This window comes from Engraulis encrasicolus, chromosome 8 (genome assembly GCF_034702125.1).
Source record: "Engraulis encrasicolus isolate BLACKSEA-1 chromosome 8, IST_EnEncr_1.0, whole genome shotgun sequence".
Classification (NCBI taxonomy): Eukaryota; Metazoa; Chordata; class Actinopteri; order Clupeiformes; family Engraulidae; genus Engraulis; species Engraulis encrasicolus.
Window position 1 is genome coordinate 44,624,174 of NC_085864.1, and position 22,129 is coordinate 44,646,302.

Genomic DNA, 22,129 nt, shown 5'->3' on the forward strand with positions numbered 1-22,129 from the left:
ACACACACACACACACACACACACACACACACACACACACACACACACACACACACACACACACACACACACACACACAGTCTTACAGAATCGTGGTATAAGTGCATGTTGTGACAGGATGCCCAGCTGAGCGTGTGGGATGCATGGGCTGGATGTGAATGGGTGCATCATATGAGCTGACTGTGGGGAAGCATGTGAAGAAGGGCGGGTTGGGTAAGCAGCACTGCATTGACATCCTCAGCTGCCTTCTGGTGAAAGGTGCCTGTCAACAACAGGCAGGCAGAGCAATCTTGGTAATTGTTTGCCCCCCCCTCCCCCACCACCACAATATGGCTGTTTACCTTAATATACTTTATTTGTTTATTTCTACATACCACAGCAGGGGTTCCCAAACTTTACCATGACAGGGCCCCTATGGACCATTCCAGCCGGGCCCCCTTACATGGGACCTGCGTGAAGCTGCCCCCCCCTGTTGTTGTATTATAATTAGTGTTGCAGCAATACCGATACCAGTATCGGTGGATCGATGGATCGGCACTAAAATGGTGGTATCGGTATCGGCGAGTACCAACAAATAGGGCACCGATACCATTTACAGATGCTTGTATGACACTTAAACAGCCTTGAAATTAGTTATTTCATAGAGGTATTAAAAAGTTTTTTCTGGATTCATTTTCTATTATTCTTTTTCCTGTTTCACAAAGGTAGGCAGCAGCCTGACAAAGGCATGCAATGATTTTACATCCAAGTATTATGCACTGCAGCCCTTCATATATTATATATATATATACATTTCAAATGGGGTGGTATCGGCCGATACTGCACAGCCAGGTATCGGGTATCGGTATCGGGGCCAAAAAATGGTATCGGTGCAACAGTAATTATAATGCTATTATTATGCGATTATTTTATTAATAGCACAAACATTTTTTTACAGCACAATCCGGCACAAACATAGCACAAACAATCTGCAGTGTTATTTCAGCATTTCGGGTCTGAGGGGGGGGCAGCTTCACACAGGTTTACATGAATCGGCTTGTGCCACACTATTTTTTTCTGTGCATCCCCTTTCGAAACCATAGTCTAAGTCTATGAGGCAGTGCCCCATAGGATATACAGTATAACATAATGATAATAGTCACAATGTTCAGAGATGCAATAGATAATAATTATAATGCAGTTGAGAATAATTGTTTATCTTATTTCTGGATGATTTTTTGTTTGCATTAATTATTCGGTTTATTAAATTATTCACTTTGTTGTGCCATACTTTTCCTACCAACCTGCCGCGGAACCCCTAGCAACCTCTTGCGTATTTGCATGCTTAGTGCGTGCCTCTCGTATTGGTGTTGGGGGCCCTATTATGACCTTGGCAGGCTGTATGAGGGGCCCCATCTGTGTTTTGCCCTGGGGCCCTGTGTGCAATGATTCCGCCACTGGTCCCGGCCTACTCTACACCTGACTACAGATGGCCTGATATGGCCTACACATGGCACGCCATGTTTAACTGTCTCGGGCAAAGTAAATATTAACTTACTCTGCATATGTAACCCCTCTACTTGTGTTAGGTCATCTGCTGGCATTGCAGCTACAGTAGCTATTCTGCATGAGTGCACGCTATGCAAATGGTTTGTTTGCAGTATTATACTGGCTGCATAAACATAACCGTTTGCACCGGCCTGTGTGTGTGTGTGCGTGTGTGTGTGTTCATTGTACATGTTTGTGTCCGTATGTTTGTGTTTTTACTGCATGTGCGTATGGGTGTGTGTACGTGCTGAGTAAATGTGTCAGAGAGGGAATGTAAATCCATGCATCAGTGTTAGATTCTACTGCGGTGTGTGTGAGTGTGTCAGTGTGATTTTTGTCAATATCTTATATTAGTTTTAAATGCACATTGCAGACTGGTCAAACACAATTTCAAACTTCTGTGCTATCCTGTTACATGGATTTTTGACAATAAAGTACACAAATTGATTTGAATTGAACTAATCTCAAGACTATTTTGTGGTTATTCATACACATCCTTTACTCCAATATTACACTTTGGTACCAACTGTATTCAATATTGTATTGCTGAAGAACACACAGAGTGTACAACCAAAGTATTATTGCATTATTGTTTACAATCTGCAACCTGTTTAAGTACTTTTAGCCTGTTTCGTTTCTTGAGTGTCTTGTACTTTGTTGAGTTCAACCCACTGGAAAAACTACAGTAATATTTAACTGCTGAGACATATAAAACAAAGAACAGTCCATAATTCATGCAAACTGTGCATTTCAGGTGAATTAACTGTGAACACATTTGGTGTGTGTGTCCCATAAAAAAAGGATGAGCGGTAAATGTAAATATAAAGTCTTTTAATTTCATGATATGCCATATAAAGAGTACTACAGTGTATCTGAAGACATACAAATACAGTGTTTCTTTTTTCCTTCTTCCCTTGACCACACAACCATGTCAAGAACATAAAAAATTTACCCCAGATATTAATGTAGTTTTTATACCATTACCCCGTTTTTTTTTTGAGTAAAACATGTTCACACAGACATACAGCAAACACCCACAGATCCCATGCTTGGCCTGGGATGTAATTCCAAGAACATGGCTAAGTAATACACCTGGCTAATTTAACCAACAGGAAGTGGTAAACCTAATAGTAGACAGCCCGCAGTAGTCACTTATTTAAGAAAAAGGAGGACTCCAGGCTCTTCTATTAGATGATTTACCATTGTCTCAAGGTTAACTTAACCAGGTGTACCACTGAGCCAGATTCTTGGAATACCCCACTGGACTGCCACTTAACTGCCACAGCAACATGTAAACCAACCATAAATAAACAAGAGTATGGCAAACAATACTGTAAAAAGTACATCTGAAGGCCATTCAATCAAGAGAGAGAAGATCAAAAGTCTGACAGTTGGATTTGGTCCACTCTGTTGTACAGGATAAAAAAGAGGGCACACTGCATATAAGCTAGACCATATTTGACACCACATGTCCAAACCGAATGAAAACACATACAATCATGAAGGGGAGAAAAAAAAACACCATAATCATTAGTGTACTGTGAACTAGGCTGATCCGTTCAAGTGGTAAGGCTGTAGGAACTTGATGATCCACCACGAGGATAAAGGCTTTGTTGACTGGTCAACGGGGAAATTGAGAAGATAGGCTCGATCATAACCTTTCTTCAGACAGACTGCAGTCCGGCCGAGATGCTGGTGTTGTAAGGCAAAGTGCTGCAAAGAAACAGAATTTTAAGTAAAAAAACAAACACGATAATCTGCCAGTCTTTCTCAATCTATTGTTTGTGGGCTGATGCCGAGGCCCAGGCCGATGCCTTGTTCATACAAGTTACCACAGAAACCAAACTGTGTTTACGTAACACAGAACTATGGAAGGCAACATTATGACTTCATTAAGATTCAGCGAGTTTGTCTTAACCATCTTTTGTCGTGATATTCCAAATACCTCACAGTCAGCCTCTTTCGTCACGGCTGGCACTAATTTCCACCATGAGGGATGTGGGAGGCTCACATAGTGTCTCTGTTCGATTCCATTTCAATATACATGTAGCAACTAGTTCTCACAAAGTGACAGAAACCAACTGATTCATTTCCCTCACCCCTGTTGCCAAACAATATTATGATGTATTACAATATCACAATCTATCACATAGATACTTGCCATAAAATTTGTCAACTTTAATTTTGTAAATTTGATGCTGGATGTGGTGTATACGGAGCATTGACCTAGGCGCCTGGGGCTGCATGGACGCAGCATTCAGACTCGTGAGATTTGAGATTTTTTATTTTTTTTAAAATGTGTGCATGTTAGAGGTGAATGAACACATACTAATGCAAGATGAGGGTCTTCCCTTTTAGTTTTAAATGCATCTTATTTCATGGTTTATATGCTTTGGAGGCTGAGATATTTAGGTTTTTATAGGTTGAGGGTACCTTCTTCCAAACATGACTTAGGCATTTAACAGGCGTTTTTTGCATTATTACTACTTGTATTATCACTATTAATAAGTTGGGGGCTTTATACTCACAGTGACAGCTGTGGTTTTAGCTTTGTAATGCAGGCGTGCCTTTCAGAGGTTCTTTTTCTCTCATCTGGAAAGGGGAAACAAAACCGTGTTACCAACTGAAAACAGACACCTTTGACACTGACGGGTCAGGATTGTTACAACGTGTACTATTCCATCAATCAATTTAAACCAATTTGTGTAGGATTCCTAACCTGACCAAAACCAGTTTGTGTGTGATTTTTACAGCGATAAAATACAGCATTTGGCAATACGTTTTTTTACAATTTTGTACAGTCATAATACGCACTTGATCAAGTTCTCTTTGAGTTTCGTCCTCCATTCTCCGGATGTCCTCCATGGTCAACCCATGCCACTTATCAAGCCAACAGAACAGCTGTCTATGGAAATTGTTGAACAGGCGCTTTTCTGTCTGCAGGTGAAACAACAATAAAGATCAGTCACCAAAATTATGAATGCATTACTACTCCTTTAAACGATTAAAGATGGACAAACGCACGTTACTTGTAAAATCAAGGAGTGTCCAGTGGCCTATCTTTATCTTTTAAAGTGTCTACTAATCTTTCAGTCACTAGAGCACCTGCCCTGATCTGTGCACGGGAGTTTGAACTTTTTAAGCATTATTCATTTTTCAGCACATAATAGGCCAGCGGAGCCGTATCAATTTCTGAGCCCACTCAAAAACACTCTTTGAACCGACCAACTTAACAGCAAAAACATTTTCTGCTGCTAGTGTGTGCCTAAATTTCTATGTTTGTGTAGCCAAGTGGACTTTAGATGCTATTTAACCCAGGAATTAATTACTAATTTTGATGTATGTAGCACGACTACGCCACTGGGGGAATTCCAGAATATGAATTAACAAAAAGGCACAACAGGTTCGCTAAGGACCACAGAGACGGGCGACAGGGAACCATTAATCTGTTCTTTTTATTCACACCAGATATAAAAATACAAATTCTTTTAAGGATCACATTCACTCACAGCGACAAAAGAAGGACAAGGTGCACTAACATAAACGAGCCAGAATGGCTGGACCAACTACACTCGGTAACTCCAATAAATATATCACACAGTAGTTAGTGAGCACAGCACACAAGATATTTGGAGGCACTACATAGCACATAGCATTTGGAGGCACTACATATGACATGCAAAAGAAAAGAAACAAAGTAACAGAAATTAAAAAAACTGTCCGCACGCACACAATTGAACCTACAGGTAACCACCACACACGCACACGCACTTGGCGAACCTCAGTCCTATCTAGGCTAAACAAAACAGCAACCCATCAAACAGCCCCGCACGGGAAATCACCGGGCCACCATGGTAGTCTTCATCATAACAACAGCATCGTCTTCAGTAGCAAAAGGCCGGGGGGGATGACACACACCCAGGCAATCCGAGACAAGGAGTCAATGCCAATGCCAGTATTAGAGAGCCTCGCTAACGCTCTGGAAACCACGCCACATAGCCGCCCTTTGCGCCACGGAATTGCCACTTCTCTGTGCGCACAAGAGCATACCGGCTATGGACAACCAGCACCAACGATCAGGCAAAACCGGCGAAATTGACACTACCAGAAAATAGATCTACCATCTCAAAAGTGTGCCCAGTGCCCTGCTTTTAAAGAATGCACATATCCTGCCAATTGGTGCACCTGCCACATGACGCACCAATGCCAAAGCAGATTGCTGCCGTGGCTTAAAGGGGCAGAGACCCAACATGCTACATTTGCGATTAGTAAAGAGTTTTTCATCGGTATGAAGAACACGCTGCCATTGCGGAAATCCAACACGTACCGAATGAATGAAGCTTTCCACCTTGTTTTGCAGGCCATACCACTTGAACTTGACAGTGACCAGTTTGTAGGCACACATATGTGGACCGTTTGCAAGGTCCTTCTGCAAAGCACAAACAAACAAACAAACAAGCAAACAAAACAAACAAACGAAAATTAGGTGTGATTATATTCCATCAGCGTCTTGTCTTTGCTCACCAAATTAACTTACATCCATAACAATATACATTCTCAGCAACCAATGACTGATTGCTACACTTCTTTTGTAACATCTATCATCTACCGCATACACATGAATTTGTTTTTTATCAGTTCACAAAGAAGAAAAAATCTTGTGCTTTTAAATGCATGTATAAAATACTAAAATACTTTTTTTCATCGGTCACGATAGCACCATAGGGGCAACAAAGGACAGGGGGCTTAAGGTTTTACCTTCCAATCTGGACCAAGTGGTCCTCTTCCCGTCTTCACGGACTTAAATGTGGCAGGGTCTTCATCCTCTTTGTAGTCCTGAAAAGAAATCAATTGGGATTGGAATGAACTCATAGCCAATACGTATGCGTGACTGCAGGAATGAGTAGCCTGATTATCATAGACTTTCACATCTCAATTCGCTGCCGAAGGTGTTGAATCACTCGGGGGGGCGCAGCCTGGCCAAGCATGAGAATTACGATGTCTTATGTGAACCATCACCGTCAATCTTTTGCACAAAAGATTGATTTAGTATGCTCACCTTGTCACTCACGGCACTCCGGTCTGCAATGTCAATGGGGACAACTTCCACTTTCTTCCACACGTCTGCAGGTAGACCATGAACCTGACAGGGGAAATATATTGCATTTCATTATACTGTGTAAGGAGCCCATTAGAATAACAAGCAGAGTAAACAAAACGCTGAACCAGAAAATATAATGCCATTTCAAACTGCCTTCAGCTGAAGATTTTGTTGATGTAGTCAATTCAACTTGAACGTCAATGGTAAATTGTGTAGGCTTTAACACTTCTCAGACAAGAGTCGGTATTGCAGCAAAATATCTGTAACTGGTAGTTCAAAATTATATATATATTGTTGAACGAAGAGAAGACACCGGAGCAGCTCAGATGGGATGCTTTATCATTTTAATTCCAGTGCACAACATGTTAGGGACTAACGTTTCGATGGCAAGCCATCTTCATCCGAGTCCTTTTTTTGATATAGAGAGTGCGAGAGAGCTTATTCATTCCTGAAACATGTACATCTCCCAGCCGTAAGGAATAGGAAATTGATGGAGAGGTTAAAAAAATAAATAAATAAAATAAAAAATCACGAAACAGGATAGTTTCTTCCAATTTTTTTAAAATGCTAATTTTCCATGCTCCCCTTAACCAAAATGGCATGTGAAATGTACATGATAATGAAAATATGAAATAATAATAATAGCTTGTGAAGTATGAAATAATAATACAATTCAGTCAGACTGTGTATACTACAATGACCGGAATCTTTGCAACGTCAGACAATTCTCAGATGATTCCATCCACCCCTGCCCCCCACGGCACTAACTAAATGATGAAAACATTACATATCAAACCAGACAGTGTTTCACAAGGAGGCTGCAACACTGAAGCCTGAAATAGCTTAATCACTTTGTCATGGCTTTGGAAAGGGAGAGGGAAAAGGAAAAACAATGTTTGCTTTCACTAATACTGAATTAATACGAAAGCTCACTTCTTACAATGAAGCAAGACTGGACAATCCAAATCACATGACGGTAAATCTCAAGTAGTACAACAAATAATCTGCACGAGTTTCAGGGTTTAAAAGGGCTTAGGCGATTAATAACATTCAATTCTATGCATTGCAAACAAGAGAACTAGACAAGGACATAGACTTTTGCCCACAGACCAAAAATATTGGGTTTACGTAAATTGAAGGGTCCAAAAGCAGAGCTCAAAATCTATTAAATCATTCTGGGGTTAATCCGAGTAATGGATTCTATGAATCCAAGACCAAGATCTTTTCGACCGGCAACCCTGTTCTACATTAAGTCCATTTGAGGGAACATATTTTCATAATATCTTGATCATCTTTCTTACTAGGTTTCAAATACATCTAAAGAAATTGGTGGTCTGGAGTGTTGTAGGTGTCCATAGAGGAGCTTCGAGTCCTACCTGGGTCATAACCCAACTTATTATGGCTTTTATGGTACAAATAGACCAGATGTGACTTGAGCGACACTGGCGACGGAAGTAATTGAGTATTGATTCGTTGGAAAACAACTTGAGCCACAGTTAGTAGTTAAATTTCAGCAAATATTATGCTAATTAGCGATGATGCGATTCCGCGACAGCCAATTGGAATGTCGGAATGCTTGCATTATGGCCCGTGTACATCGGGCGCTACCTACGCGACCCAGGTAGCTGGGGTGGTTGAAGAAGTTTCGCCATGAATTCGCTTTATTCACTCTGGACACGGCACTGACATGTTTGATTCAGCTAATCACATAACGGCTCTGTCTTGACAGCCTGGGACATTCGTTGATATGAACGTTCCAATTGGTTTTCGCCGAACCGTGTCATAGCGAATTCGCTTAATATTAGCTTGAGAGTAATCGTCAAAATTCGTTCTGGTTGCTCAAGAAGCTTCGCTACCGGCGAATTCGCACTGGTAACTTTCGCTTTCCCTCCATAGAGAAATAATGACTTCCGCCACGCAGGTCGCCTAGTTCGCCCTCGATGCACAAAGGGCTTTAGGCTTTTTTTGGGAAGTAATGGGTAAGCGGACAGTGGTGCCCAAAAAGCCTGCATTTGTTTTACTACATGTTTGTGCTCCTGACAATCTGCAGTTTTCTACTTTTGCAATTAATATGAAGTGCGTGCATCAGGGCTTGACATTAGGTTTTTGATCACTGGCCACTGTGGCTCGTGGTTTTCCAGAGTCACTAGCCATTCAGCCTTTCCGCTACCCACAGTTTTACAGTCAGTATTTTTAAGACACATTTTCTTTACCATCTTTATCATGTAAGCTCAGCCTAAATATAACAAGGTGCAAAAAGAGGATATATGCTACTGACAAATGTCATATTAAATAATAAGTTAACTGCCAAAGTGTCTAGTGAGTCAAAAATTGTTACTAGCCACAACCAAGTTTTACCCATTTTTGGCTAGTTTGCAGGTGCCAATGTCAAACCCTGTATGTGCCTGCTTGTTTTACGACCTGCTCAAAAATGAGATCTAAAGAGTTGACGTTGACACCGCTTTGTGGGCTTATTCACTTTTCTACTAAAACATACTTACATTTTCCTGTTCACCCAGGTCAGGTTTGTGCCACGTGTCAATCTGGATCAAAAAGTTATCCTTCATGTACTCATTCTGCAAAAAAGAAAAGAAAAATCAAATTCAGACATGCAATATTACCAGGAATCATCACTTCAATTGCTTACATGTGAAAAGCAAAAGGAAGAAAAACCTACCGTGAGTACTGTTGTGGGGACCATGTGGAGGGACAGGCAGAGACAGACAGACAGACCACACACGGAAGAAATTAAATACAAATGTAAAAAACCCACACAAATGTAAAAACAAAATGTAATAATAAAACAAACACAGCCTCTGGATATCTGACTTGTATTCTGATAGCTTGTTTTTGTTTATTGGCAGTTAAACAGCTGAGGCCATGTCATGACTTGTATCACCAATTAACAAAAGAAATACCTGTTTTGCAGTATGGGTATGCATTCCAGGCCTCCTCGTGAATGTTCAAGGCAGTTGCTGGTGCCAGCGCCCGGATAATGCCCGGCACTTTACTGCAGAGAAATAGGCAACGGAACAATTGTAATGGTGAATTGGTGCAACTAAAAAAAAAAAAATCGTTGTTTTCGTAATCATAGTTTCCATATTGACCAACATAATCGTGATCTGGATTTCATCCATAATCGAGCAGCCCTAGTCTGTAACACAGAGGACCAACACACTCTCAAAGTGTTGTAATGGCACAACCTCCATTGATACATTATGCGAGTATGCAATAATCACGTCAGGTGATGATGACAAGTTGTATGTTTTTAACTGTTGTCCTCATTGTTGTGGCCTCACTGCATTGAATTAATACCAGGTCCAACACACTCAAGAGACATCTATCAAATGCTTCGCGTCTTGTAAATCAAAACAGCGGCTGAATCCCAAATGTTCAACTTATTCCCTTAATGACGCATAGTGTTCAATAAACTTTACCATGGCATGAATATGTGCATATTCACAAAAATAGAGGGTAGGCTATGCAAGCTGAGAATACTCTATTCGTCAAGTGTGAAAACGTCCGAAACATTATGCTACTAAAGTCACATTTGGGAGTGTCTAAGAGGTGTGTGGACCTTTGTTATTTATTTTATGTGAACATTTTCCAAAAGACCTTTTAGGTAAAACTACACTAACCTGACCTGAACTGCTTAGCAGCACAAAAACACCATAAAAGAAATGTTGGTAGTTGGTTGAAAATCTCTTTGTATAACTAAGAAAAGAAAAGAAAAAAGAAAAATAGCCACCAGACACAGAAACTGTGTTATGCAACAAAATCTGTATTGGAATGGTAGGCCAAAATCAAGACAAGCTGTGCATTGACACAGAATGGTTCAGAACGTAAGCAATCATCACCATGTTTCTAGTTCACTAAGGCAAGGAGAACTTGAATGAAGAGGAATATTCTGATTTTGATTCTGGAATTATGGCAGTGTTTGGTTTGCGCACGAATCATGCTAAGTCTAATTTATTCTGAATGTGCCCTTGTTGCAGGAATATTCAGTTGCAGAACATTGTTCAACACCTGTAAACGGAACATTCCGGAACTTGTCACGCACTGAATACTGACATTTAAACTGACCGGAACACTCTGCGCATCTAACAGCGCTTGGTCTCACTCCTTTTCCCAGTTTTTCACTGACCTGTGCAGGCGGTAGATCTTGTGGGTGAATTGGCCCTTCTCCCCATCCTTCTCGTAGGGCTCGTTCTTCAGCACCTCCACGCCTTCCCCTCCGCCCGTCTCATTTTTGCTGGCCTCAGCCACCGAGTACAGCTGGCCCACCTGGTACTGCACAGGGGGGAGACGGAGGAAGAGAGGTGTAAAGGAAAGTGCTGACAAACGCAAGGGGAAAGCCTCCATGAACATACACATACATACATGCAACCATTTGACCTTAAGTGCCATCTGTGATGTGTGTGAAGAGGAAATGTGTGTCTGTCCGTCTGTCTGTCTGTCTGTGTCTGTCCGTCTGTCTGTCTGTCTGTGTCTGTCCGTCTGTGTCTGTGTGTGTCTGTGTGTGTCTGTGTGTGTCTGTGTGTGTCTGTGTGTGTGTCTGTGTGTGTGTCTGTGTGTGTGTGTCTGTGTGTGTGTCTGTGTGTGTGTCTGTGTGTGTGTCTGTGTGTGTGTCTGTGTGTGTGTCTGTGTGTGTGTCTGTGTGTGTGTCTGTGTCTGTTCTGAGCCCCTGTGGTTGCCATGTGGTAAAAGGTGGCACAATCACCTCACAACTCACCCACTCACCCCCGTCTAAAGCATGCTTCACTGGCAGACTCGGTCAAATAAATATGGGGAGTGAACGACTATTATGAATATTACATGAGGATACTGAATGGGTGAATAAGAAATTAATTGAGGCAGCTAACACAACAACGACATACGACACCCATCTAATGTTTCCATTGGGTTACTATGGCACGGCAAGTGATACAACTACCACCACCATTACTTTAGTAGGACATGGGAACTGGGGTTAAAGAGAGAGGCAAGAGGAGAGTGCAACTGGCTCGAAACTGATGCCGGCATCAAGTCATCTCAGTCTAGGGGAATTATCATCATTATCTTGCCTCGGCTGCCAAGCCCATCAACCCTCCCCATCTGACTGCCACAGTCAAGGGCTGGCCAAGTAGCAGTAGCAGTGGTGGCAGTAGGAGAAGCCTACTGCAGCTAGCTAGTTTGCGTCACACAGGCAGTGACTCATACAGCCCTTGGGTCGACGCCTGGCTGCTGCTGACTAAACTACATTTTTAGTTTATATTTTTCCTGTTTACGCAGACATCCAAGGCCACCCCACATACACAGTGTTGAGTCAAAACTCCCAGTCAAGAATTGGATGATGTCCATCATTTGGAGTGGAGCGGGGTCGTTTTTCTTGTTATTGTTATTAATGCCGCAGCATCTCATGACGACTTAGTACTGTAAGTGGCCAAGTCTTTGTAGGAGAGCCTTGTTGATGGAAGGCAGCGGGAACAATCACGCAGGGTCGAGCGAGCCTGCCATTACGCAGGCAGGCAACGCAGGCTAGGTTGCAGTGGGCGGAATGGAATGCCACCGCACGTGTTGGGCTTGTGCTCTCTCTATTAGAGTTTCAGTGTAGAGGAAGACGGCTCCGTTTCAACGGCAGGCGGAGCATCTCAGGAGTCGGACGCAACATAATGAACTCATTGTGAGAGGCTTAGCTTGGTGCAGGCCAGCCTACAGAAATAAAAACTAAAATCCCTCAAGATCCGTTTGCTAATTTCAGACTGAAATTTTGATTTAAATGGGCACCAACCAAGTAAAGCCTGGTGTGGCGTCATGGGCTCATGTAATAGTTGATCAATAGTGGCCATTAATTCACAAAGCACTTGGCTCAGACTGGCAGGTGTATGAAGAAAGACTTTTGGGGTCTGCTGAAACTAGAACCAAACTGACTGCCAAACTCTCAACTGACTGACCAGAAATGAAGAAGTCAATTACACACAAGTCTCCACCTGTGGCGACAACCACATGAATCAGCAGTGACAACTTAAATCTATTGGCCGGTGAAACTGGTTCTTGTTGTTGGAGAAGTGGGGGAGCCTAAAGTAGGGTGTAGCCAATGCATCCAAGGGACAAGACAGTCAGGTGCAAAAGTGACAAAGTGACAAGTCAATGAGGTCACTCACACACCTTGACAACGGCAGGAGTTTAACATGTTGTAATGATTCGCCTGGAAACTGGTACCATACGCTGCTTTTTTTCTTCTTTTTTTTAAGGCTTTGCCATTTAACCAGAGTTCTCACACAGAGAACATGTGTGTCACAGGAGTGGTTAAAATATGTAAACGGACGGCTTTTGCTGCAATTTTAGGCTGTGCGATTCCTCACGCACATTTCAGCTGCATGATTAGATGAGAGAGAAACTCCTTCCGGTATCCTATTCCTGAAGTCAAGCACGGGTAAAAGCAGACAATGTTTAACTAAAGAACTTCCCATCTGAGGACTATCCCAGAACAAAAGGTCAGGGGAAAAAAGAAACTGCGTTATCAGCACTTTACTTACCTCCTCAACTGTTATGGGAAGGATGACTCTGCTACAGGAAGAAAGGAAAGAAAGACACATGCAAAGAATGTTACATCAATGCAAACATTATTAAATATTAAGGCAATTCGGTTTGGACACATTTCGGCATAGTTTCCATTACAATAAATTGGGCTAGTATGTGATGTTCAGGTGCAATTTGGTTTTCCACCCCCAGATACAATTTTCAAACATAGACCAATCATGTTCCTTATTTTCAGCCCATTTGCTTCAATTTGTCACTTAAATGACCTGGAAAAAAACACTTAGATAAGTCTACGAATCTGTATAGTACACTGGGCCACTTTGTGAGGTAGACTAAGCTTAAGCTTAACAATTCACTTTCTCCAAACAAAGCCACCAGAAGACAGCCAAACATGCAAACAACCTGAACCCAAACAGCACTTCCATTGACATTTATTTAAAGGAGGAATCATTGGACAAGACTAGCTCAGGTATAGCATAGCACCGCGAGACTGTGCAAAACACCTTCAGCTACTGTGTAGAAGGCCAACAGATGTGTATGTGAGTGTGATGTAAATCAAGTACTGAGTGCACACTCATTGAAACCAAGGGAATTGTAACACTCCTTGTAATGCTCCCAAGGTTTTGCAAGTTCTCCTAATCCTCACAAGTGCATAAGGTGACGTGTAAAGGACTTTATGCTGTGCCATTAATTATTATGATTAATTATCTAAGGAACAAAGCATCCATCGTCTGACATTGCATCAAAACGTGGGTTGAAACAAACAAACAAAAAATCTCCACATCATTTCATATCTTGAATAAGCGAATGGGTTGAGCCGCTTTGCTCACCTGTCTGATTTAAAAGAAACTGACATTTTCCACAACCAAGTGCCAAGTGACTGAGGTTTCTTTGACTTTAGTCATTGGTTATTTCAATGGGCGCCATTTCTATTAACCACTGTTGTATCAACCCGATTAACGTGTAGCAAGCAATGTATTTTCTTCTATGAAACCAAAAGGCTCGTGAAGGAAAACGAGTCATTTACAGCTATCTTTTACGACTCGCGACGGCGACAGTCTACTCACGATAGCAGCTAGTCTATGTTAGCTCGATCAAGTTCATGGTAATGCCACCTTGTCAAGTTTAGTCACAAAATTACCCATGGAACCGCAGTTATTCCTCGTTAAATATGCACACAATGAAAAAACAACAACTTACTATTCCTTGATAGACACTTTTTGATGCGACATCGTCGTGTGTTTCACATTCACAAGTCCATACGACGTTATGCTTCTGTCACTGCTCCTGTCGATGCATTTTGTTCCCCAGTTTCCTTTAGCCTTATATTTACTTCCTGAAAGATATTGAAGGGGGCGAGGCGTAGCCAAGGCAACTACACCCACTACTACACACAGGCAGCAGACACATCAACGGGAGGGAGTGAAGCTGGCCCAGACCTACCGACTTGTTTTTAGCTCTAATCTAAAACTGTCTGTGAGTTTGGTTTCAAAAATCGCACCAGATTTGGACTGAAGGTGTGGTGCTACGGTCTCGTGATGATGGTAAAGAGTCTTGGCAAAATCAGTAAGCTTAGATCTGGGGCCAGCTTCATTACACGGTAGCGTCAGCGAGCGAGGCTGTCACAAGCAGTACTGGGGTGTGGTTGACTTCTTCAGGAGTGACTTCTGATTTTGATTGTTTTATCCGTTGTTGCTTGCTCTCAATTCGGTGTTTTTACAATACGTTTGAAACGCCCAGACTGGTGGTTCCCGAACACACAAAAGATTTTCACAGCTCTACTTGAGTTGACGCCTGCCCAAACCAGGCAAGAACACCTGTCAAACAAGAAATGTCAAGACTGAAACAAGGTCTAGGCCTAAGCCTAGTCTGGCAAGTAAGGACAATAGGACACTTCTAAAGGATAAGTCATGAAACAGAATAGTCTGGCAAATAAAGAAAATGGCTACTATTTTTATAGGCCTAAGTCATTGTCACTGAATATGGTATTCATTAATTAAGCGAATTAGGCCTATAGGAAACCAGTGGCTACCTGGAACCACATTTTTTTTATTCTTCACCCAATATGACACTTAGCCTAAGTAGGCCTAGTAGCCTACAATTTTCTAAATTCAGTGAACATTCTGAAAGCTCTGTTTGCAAAGAATTAGTCTATTCTTTTAGTCTATTTTAGGCCGAGGGCAGAGGTTCATATGGGGGGACCTGTGGGTAGACAAGAAACAGTGTCCATGTTAATGGAGATTCAACTGCATATGAAAAACCATAAGTAGAGAAATGTACAGTATATCACGAAAGTGAATACACTCCTCACAGTTTTGCAGATTTTTGAGTATATCTTTTCATAGGAAAGCATTACAGAAATGTAACTTTGACCCAATGATTAGTGACCTTTTGACCACATATTTAACCGCTTACATTTCTTGTTCACTCAGAAAAAAACAAAATACAGCCATTAATGTTTGAACATGTACTCACAAAAGTGAGTACACCCCAGATTAAAATCCGGTAGAGAAGGGGCTATGTTGGCTCGAATCGTCTCGAAATGAAACAAAATGAAAAGGGATGACAAGGGAGGTCATCAGTGTGCGTTTCAACCTTTCTTTGCATTGAACTTTTAAATTTGGAGTCTGCATCGGGCTTAAATAGATTGGTGTGAGATTTGAATGCAATCCTATGGAGAATATCATGATCTGCTTCAGTAGTCACAGTGCATGTTGACATGCATGTTTCTTTTAGGTGTATTTCAGATTGCCAATGTTGACAGCATTCATGCATCCCCAAACCATGTCAGTCCCACTACCATGCTTGGCTAGTGAGAGGATACACCTTTTTTGTAAAACTCACTTGTTTACCACCTCATATGCTTGACACCATCTAAAGCAAATTTGTTTATCTTGGTCTCAAGAGAGATGAACAGACCAAGGATATGGATCACTGGAACCATGTCGTGTGATCTGAAGAGACCAAGATAAACAAATTTGCTTTAGATGGTGTCAAGCATGTGTGGTGGTAAACAAGTGAGTTTTACAAAAAAGGTGTATCCTCTCACTAGCCAAGCATGGTAGTGGGACTGACATGGTTTGGGGATGCATGAATGCTGTCAACATTGGCAATCTGAAATACACCTAAAAGAAACATGCATGTCAACATGCACTGTGACTACTGAAGCAGATCATGATATTCTCCATAGGAGTGCATTCAAATCTCACACCAATCTATTTAAGCCAGACGCAGACTCCAAATTTAAAAGTTCAATGCAAAGAAAGGTTGAAACGCACACTGATGACCTCCCTTGTCATCCCTTTTCATTTCGAGACGATTCGAGCCAACATAGCCCCTTCTCTACCGGATTTTAATCTGGGGTGTACTCACTTTTGTGAATACATGTTCAAACATTAATGGCTGTATTTTGTTTTTTTCTGAGTGAACAAGAAATTTAAGCGGTTAAATATGTTGTTAAAAGGTCACTAATCATTGTGTCAAAGTTACATTTCTGTAATGCTTTCCTATGAAAAGATATACTCAAAAATCTGCAAAACTGTGAGGGGTGTATTCACTTTCGTGATATACTGTATCGGGCCGGCTGTTTATCTGATAAGGCAGTGACAGAAAACTGAGGGGTAGAGAAGTCTCGGGTTGGGTTAGCCTGGCAAGCCAGACTAAATGTGAGATTAAATGTGACTATTTAGTCTGGCCCCGATCAATGAAACATTGGAGGATTGTTGATGGGAACAACCCGTTGTGTTTCAAACCGTGTCTCTGCCTATGCTGCCCTACAATCTAAGAACGCAGTAACTCTGAAAACTGCAAACTGAGAAAAAAGGCTTCAAAGTTTCCCATATGGCGCGACAACTGTGTTGTCTGTAAATTGGTGGTGACACTTCCTGGTAATGCTTGTTTAGGATAGACATTTAATGCACACGAAACCCCCCCAAAAAACAACATTTATGTGTCTTTTTGCCACAAAAAAACAGAGTTACTGCGTTCTTGGCTGGTATTACTGCCACGAAATGGAGTTACTGCAGGAGTTACTGCGTTCTTGGCTAGTATTACTGTCTACTCCCAAACCAGTCCCATTGGAACGTGCAGCAGTAACTCGCAGACTTACTGCGTTTTTGTTTTGTACGACATAACCTTTAAATACAACAAGCAGTAACTTTTTTTGGGTCATTTTTGCACTTTCAAAATTAGTTTTCTCTAAAACGGGACGGTGTTGGACCACCATTTTTTGACACAAGACAAATGAGGTAGTTTAAAACCCATTTCCGATATACATTTTTTTTCGACCATTTTGAGTTACTGCGTTCTTGTTTTGCACGGCAGTATAGGCCAACGCTCTGACCAAAACCCTGCCTGATCTGCATCCAAAGATTCAAAACAAATCTCCTGCGTTGTGATTGATCCGCCAGTCTTAGGGCCTGCGGCATTATCCGAGGCTAGACCCACTCGCAGGCAAAAAATAATTTTAGCCGCTGGCGGGTGGGGCTAGTTTACTAGGCTAGGGTTGGGTATGACCTTGGCCAGATTCGAACCTGGGTCCCCATGGACAATGGGCCCACATGTTATGCGGTTGCATTCGTGCAGTGAAAAGCAGCACATCCCCACCTTTACAATTTGAGAGATCGATAACTGTCCGCTTTTACCATTTTGATGGACAAATGTCCATGGCCAGAGATTCCAGATACTTGTAGGCTCCAAAGTAACATACTAGGCCTGGACTAGTAATCTGGGATACAGGGCATTTCCCGGTGGGCCACCCATCCTCAGGAGCAGGTGTTTCTTGTATTTTCTTAGAGGCTAGTCCACAATTTAGAGGAGGCTGTGCAAAAATCAATAGATCTGGGGGGGAAAAACAGTCAAGACTGTAACCTCTGATTTATGGTGCTGACGGAATGTTTTTATGCTGTGTGTGTGTGTGCGTGTGTGTGGGGGTGTTTACTGTATTTATATAGGGCTTATATGTTTGCTGTACTGTATGTATGTATGTTCATATGGTTTGATTTTTTATGTCCTGCTACGCCAGGGAGTGTAGATGTATCCTAAATTACCGCATTAGATAACTATGGTACAATGCATGGGATGGCAACTATTGTACATGGTCCCTAAACTGAATTTGAATTGAATCTTTGGTTCGAGTCCAGTAGTGGGGTCGTAATAGGCTCAGTCATTTCAAATTTGTGTTAAAGTTTGGTTTTCACTTCCAAGTTGAAGTTTGGGGTCTATAGAACATTTTGAGTTCGAGTGTCAAACACACAGATAACAAAATGGCCTGCGGGGGGCGCTCTAAAATATATAAACTGCTATAACTTTTGATTAGTTAAACCAAATTTAACATATGATGTATGTATGGATTCAGCATGAAGAGGAGAAAACGGTGGGCTAAATAGTTGGTTACCAGATTAAAGACACACTATGTAATAAACACACTTTTAGCCAATGGACAGCTAAATCCGGGCTTTTTTAAGATAAAGGGTGGAAATGCCCTCCAAGTTGCAATGAAACATAATTTACTGTTACAATTTATTGTAAATAAAGCCTGGGTTATCACTTAACTTGATTTGTTCAGAATATCCCTGAAGCACATAGATACTTAGGATACATACACAAATATAGCTGCATAAAGCCTATGTGATATTTAGGACCCAACTTGCAACTTTGAGTTTATGAATTTAGGATCATGAGTACCAGCTTTTTTCAATCAAGCCATAATTTTATTCACAACTTATACACTTTATATCTTGAAGAAAGTAAATCAATAATAATAATAATAATAATAATAGTAATAATGATGATGATGATGATAAATACTATGGGGAACATCATTTTTTCTTGCATTCAAAAAGTAAACAGAAGACCATAGGGCTAACATTTATTCCAATACTCCACTGTACAATAACTATGACAGAGAACAGATGCAAAAACAGTCAGTGGTCAGTAGGGCTGCACAATTAATCGAAAATAATCGAAAATCGTGATATAATCGTGATATTGAAATCGGGATTTCAATCGGGATTTTATCGTGGTAATAGTGACCTACCTTCGAGAGCCTCCTTGAAGCTAGAACATACTGACAGGCTGGTGTTTCTGGCCAGAAATCTGTTCACCTAAGTGTCATGCTACTGCCTTTTACATAATTATTATGTTAATTCATTTTATTTTGCTCATCCCGTATATAATTCATTCTTGGTTATATTTCATTTTGTTATAATTGAAAAAAAAACAGCAAAAATCAATAATAGTGATTATGATTTTGACCCAAATAATCGTGATCATGATTTTTCCCATAATTGTGCAGCCCTAGTGGTCAGTCTTAGAAATTATATGTGCACTTGCACAGACGTGTGCACTTTAACTCTGCCTTCATGCACTTGCACTGAGATCTGGCAGGTCTATTTGTACAAGTAAGTTACTAGTACAGCTAGGGCTGGGCGATATGACGATATTATATCGTGAATCGTGATATTGAGTAAAAGATCGTCTCGAATCTGCCAAAGTGGAGAAATCGTATAGATCGTCTTGCAGTGAGGATGTTTATTATCAGTATCAGAGTGACGTTTTCTCACTTGTGTTGTTGTCTTCACTTCGTTCTTTACATTATTGTATTCCAATCGTACACTTTATGAGAGTATCATCAGTGTGTTAACATTTTATTGACTGCAAATTACAAATTGCAAGTATATGAAAGTTGCTTTTTGTTGTTTTTATTTTTGGGATGGAAGATCGTGATAAAAAATCGAAATCGAGATTTCATGTTAAAAGATCGTGATACAACATTTTTGCCATATCGCCCACCCCTAAGTACAGCTGCACTTCACCTCTAGTTGGAAAACATCTTTGGCAACTGCATTGCTTTGGTAGTATAGTCCAAATCTGGGAACTGTTCATTTGTTACCAGATTGGCAGGCATTTCTGGAAAATGCAGATAATAAGGTTTTCATTCCTGTCAACTATGCTGGTAACAAATGGACAGTTCCCAGAGCAGATGATTGTGTCTACCATGTATGAAATAGATCTATAGTATTATTTAGTATGCTTGCCAAAGGCGCTTGCCCCCAGTAACCATACTAATTGTTCTCCAACAGTTTATTTAGTATGCTTGCGGGAAAGCATATTAATTGTTCATCAACAGTTTATTATTATTCTACATTTTTCCATTCACCTCGGCATATGGGAATCGCCATTCATTAGTACGGCGGCTTTGAATCGTTGCAGCGTTCGAGATAGAGACACGGTTCGAGTGCCAAAACGAACGGCTCGAAAAGGTCTCAGGGTGGAGTATTTTTCGCAGGCCTACCCCCTTTCATTCGTTCACCAGTCTTGTTTTTCCTCAGTTTTCTCTCTGTTCTCCCCCTCATTGAAATGAATGGTAGAATGGTCAAGATGATGATGTCACAAACTGTGGCAGTTAGAGTGAGAGGTGACCTGTCCTGGGGTTTTTATAGGTATCAACTAGGTAAAGGCACTGTCAGAGAGGTCTTGGCTCTGAATACAAACTGTGTGAAGTCAACATAAGCCAACTCTTAAAAATGTTTCAGAGAGAGCAGTTTTAAAATCCCTATGATGTGACCCCATTCACTTACAAAACAATGTGTGAACTAGCTCAGCGCATAGGCCTGAATATGTCCATTTTTTGACTGAACCATTTGGCCAAGAAAAGTGACCTCAGCTTTGACATGAAGAGCAGGTTTGTGCCATTTGTGTGTAAATATCATCTGACAACTTGCAAAACTTTTGGAGATATGACAGCGTACAAATAAGGCTGCACATATTACTCAGCTATTGACTGCCAAACTGTCACCTTTAGAATCTTCAGTCATACACACACTCACACATGCAGCCTTGTAGAACTTTAGACCTCTGCTGTCAGTAAGTGGCAGTGGCCTACTGGGTAGGGTGTTGGTCTGTCAGAGGGTTGCAGGTTCGAATCCCACCCTTACCTCTCCCTACCCACCCATTGCTGAAAGGCACCTGAAGCATCTCCATACATGCATGCACATGCACACGCACACGCACATGCACACACTCACACACACATCTCTCTCTCTCTCTCGCACAGAGACACACACACACACACACACACACACACACACACACACACACACACACACACACACACACACACACACACACACACACACACACACACACACACACACACACACACACCTCTATCTCTTTCCCTCGTGTTTCTGTGTGTGTATACAACAGCTCTGTGTGTGTGTGTGTGCATAATCCGCAAGCATACCAATAGCATTGTCTCTCCGGAAATGCAGTCTTATTATTATTATTATTATTATTATTATTGTTATTGTTATTATTGATTTATTTTCTTCCAGATATAACGTTTTTTTGTGATTTTATGTGTGAATAGATTATGGCTTCATTGAAAAAAGTTGATACTCATGATCCTAAATTCATAAACTCAAAGTTGCAAGTTGGGTCCTAAATATCACATAGGCTTTATGCAGCCATATTTGCGTATAGGTATCCTAGGTATCTTTGTGCTTCAGGGATATTCTGAACAAATCAAGAGATATGATATACCAGGCTTAATTTACAATAACTTGTTACAATAAATGGTGTTTCATTGCAACTTGGAGGGCATTTCCACCCTTTATCTTAAAAAAACCCTGAATTTTGCTGTCCATGGGCTAAAAGTGTGTTTATGACATAGTGTGTCTTTAATCTGGTAACCAAATACTTAGCTCACCAGCTCCTCTTCTTGATGCTGAATCCATGCATACCTCATATGTTAAATTTGGTAAAACTAATAAAAAGTTATAGCAGTTTATATATTTTAGAGCGCCCCCCGCAGGCCATTTTGTTATCTGTGTGTTTGACACTCGAACCCAAATTGTTCTATAGACCCTAAACTTCAACTTGGGAGTGAAAACCAAACTTTAACACAAATTTGAAATGACTGAGAAAAAATGCACATGCCTACGACCCCACTACAGGCCTGTAAACTCCTGTGTGGGA

At 41.1% G+C, this 22,129-nt stretch overlaps 1 protein-coding gene across 1 annotated transcript; it reads right to left on the reverse strand.

Moving 5' to 3' along the window:
* Nucleotides 1–2,343: 2,343 nt before the first annotated feature.
* pitpnaa (phosphatidylinositol transfer protein, alpha a) lies at nt 2,344–14,496 on the reverse strand. The gene is made up of 12 exons (XM_063205811.1): nt 14,351–14,496; nt 13,147–13,177; nt 10,773–10,918; nt 9,547–9,638; nt 9,306–9,313; nt 9,130–9,204; nt 6,587–6,670; nt 6,286–6,363; nt 5,855–5,956; nt 4,342–4,464; nt 4,056–4,119; nt 2,344–3,240 (listed from the first exon to the last, which is right to left on the reverse strand). The coding sequence occupies exons 1-11, from the start codon at nt 14,380–14,382 to the stop codon at nt 4,072–4,074; spliced, it is 819 nt and encodes a 272-aa protein (XP_063061881.1). The 5' UTR covers nt 14,383–14,496; the 3' UTR covers nt 2,344–3,240; nt 4,056–4,071.
* Between the last annotated feature and the right edge of the window lie 7,633 nt (nt 14,497–22,129).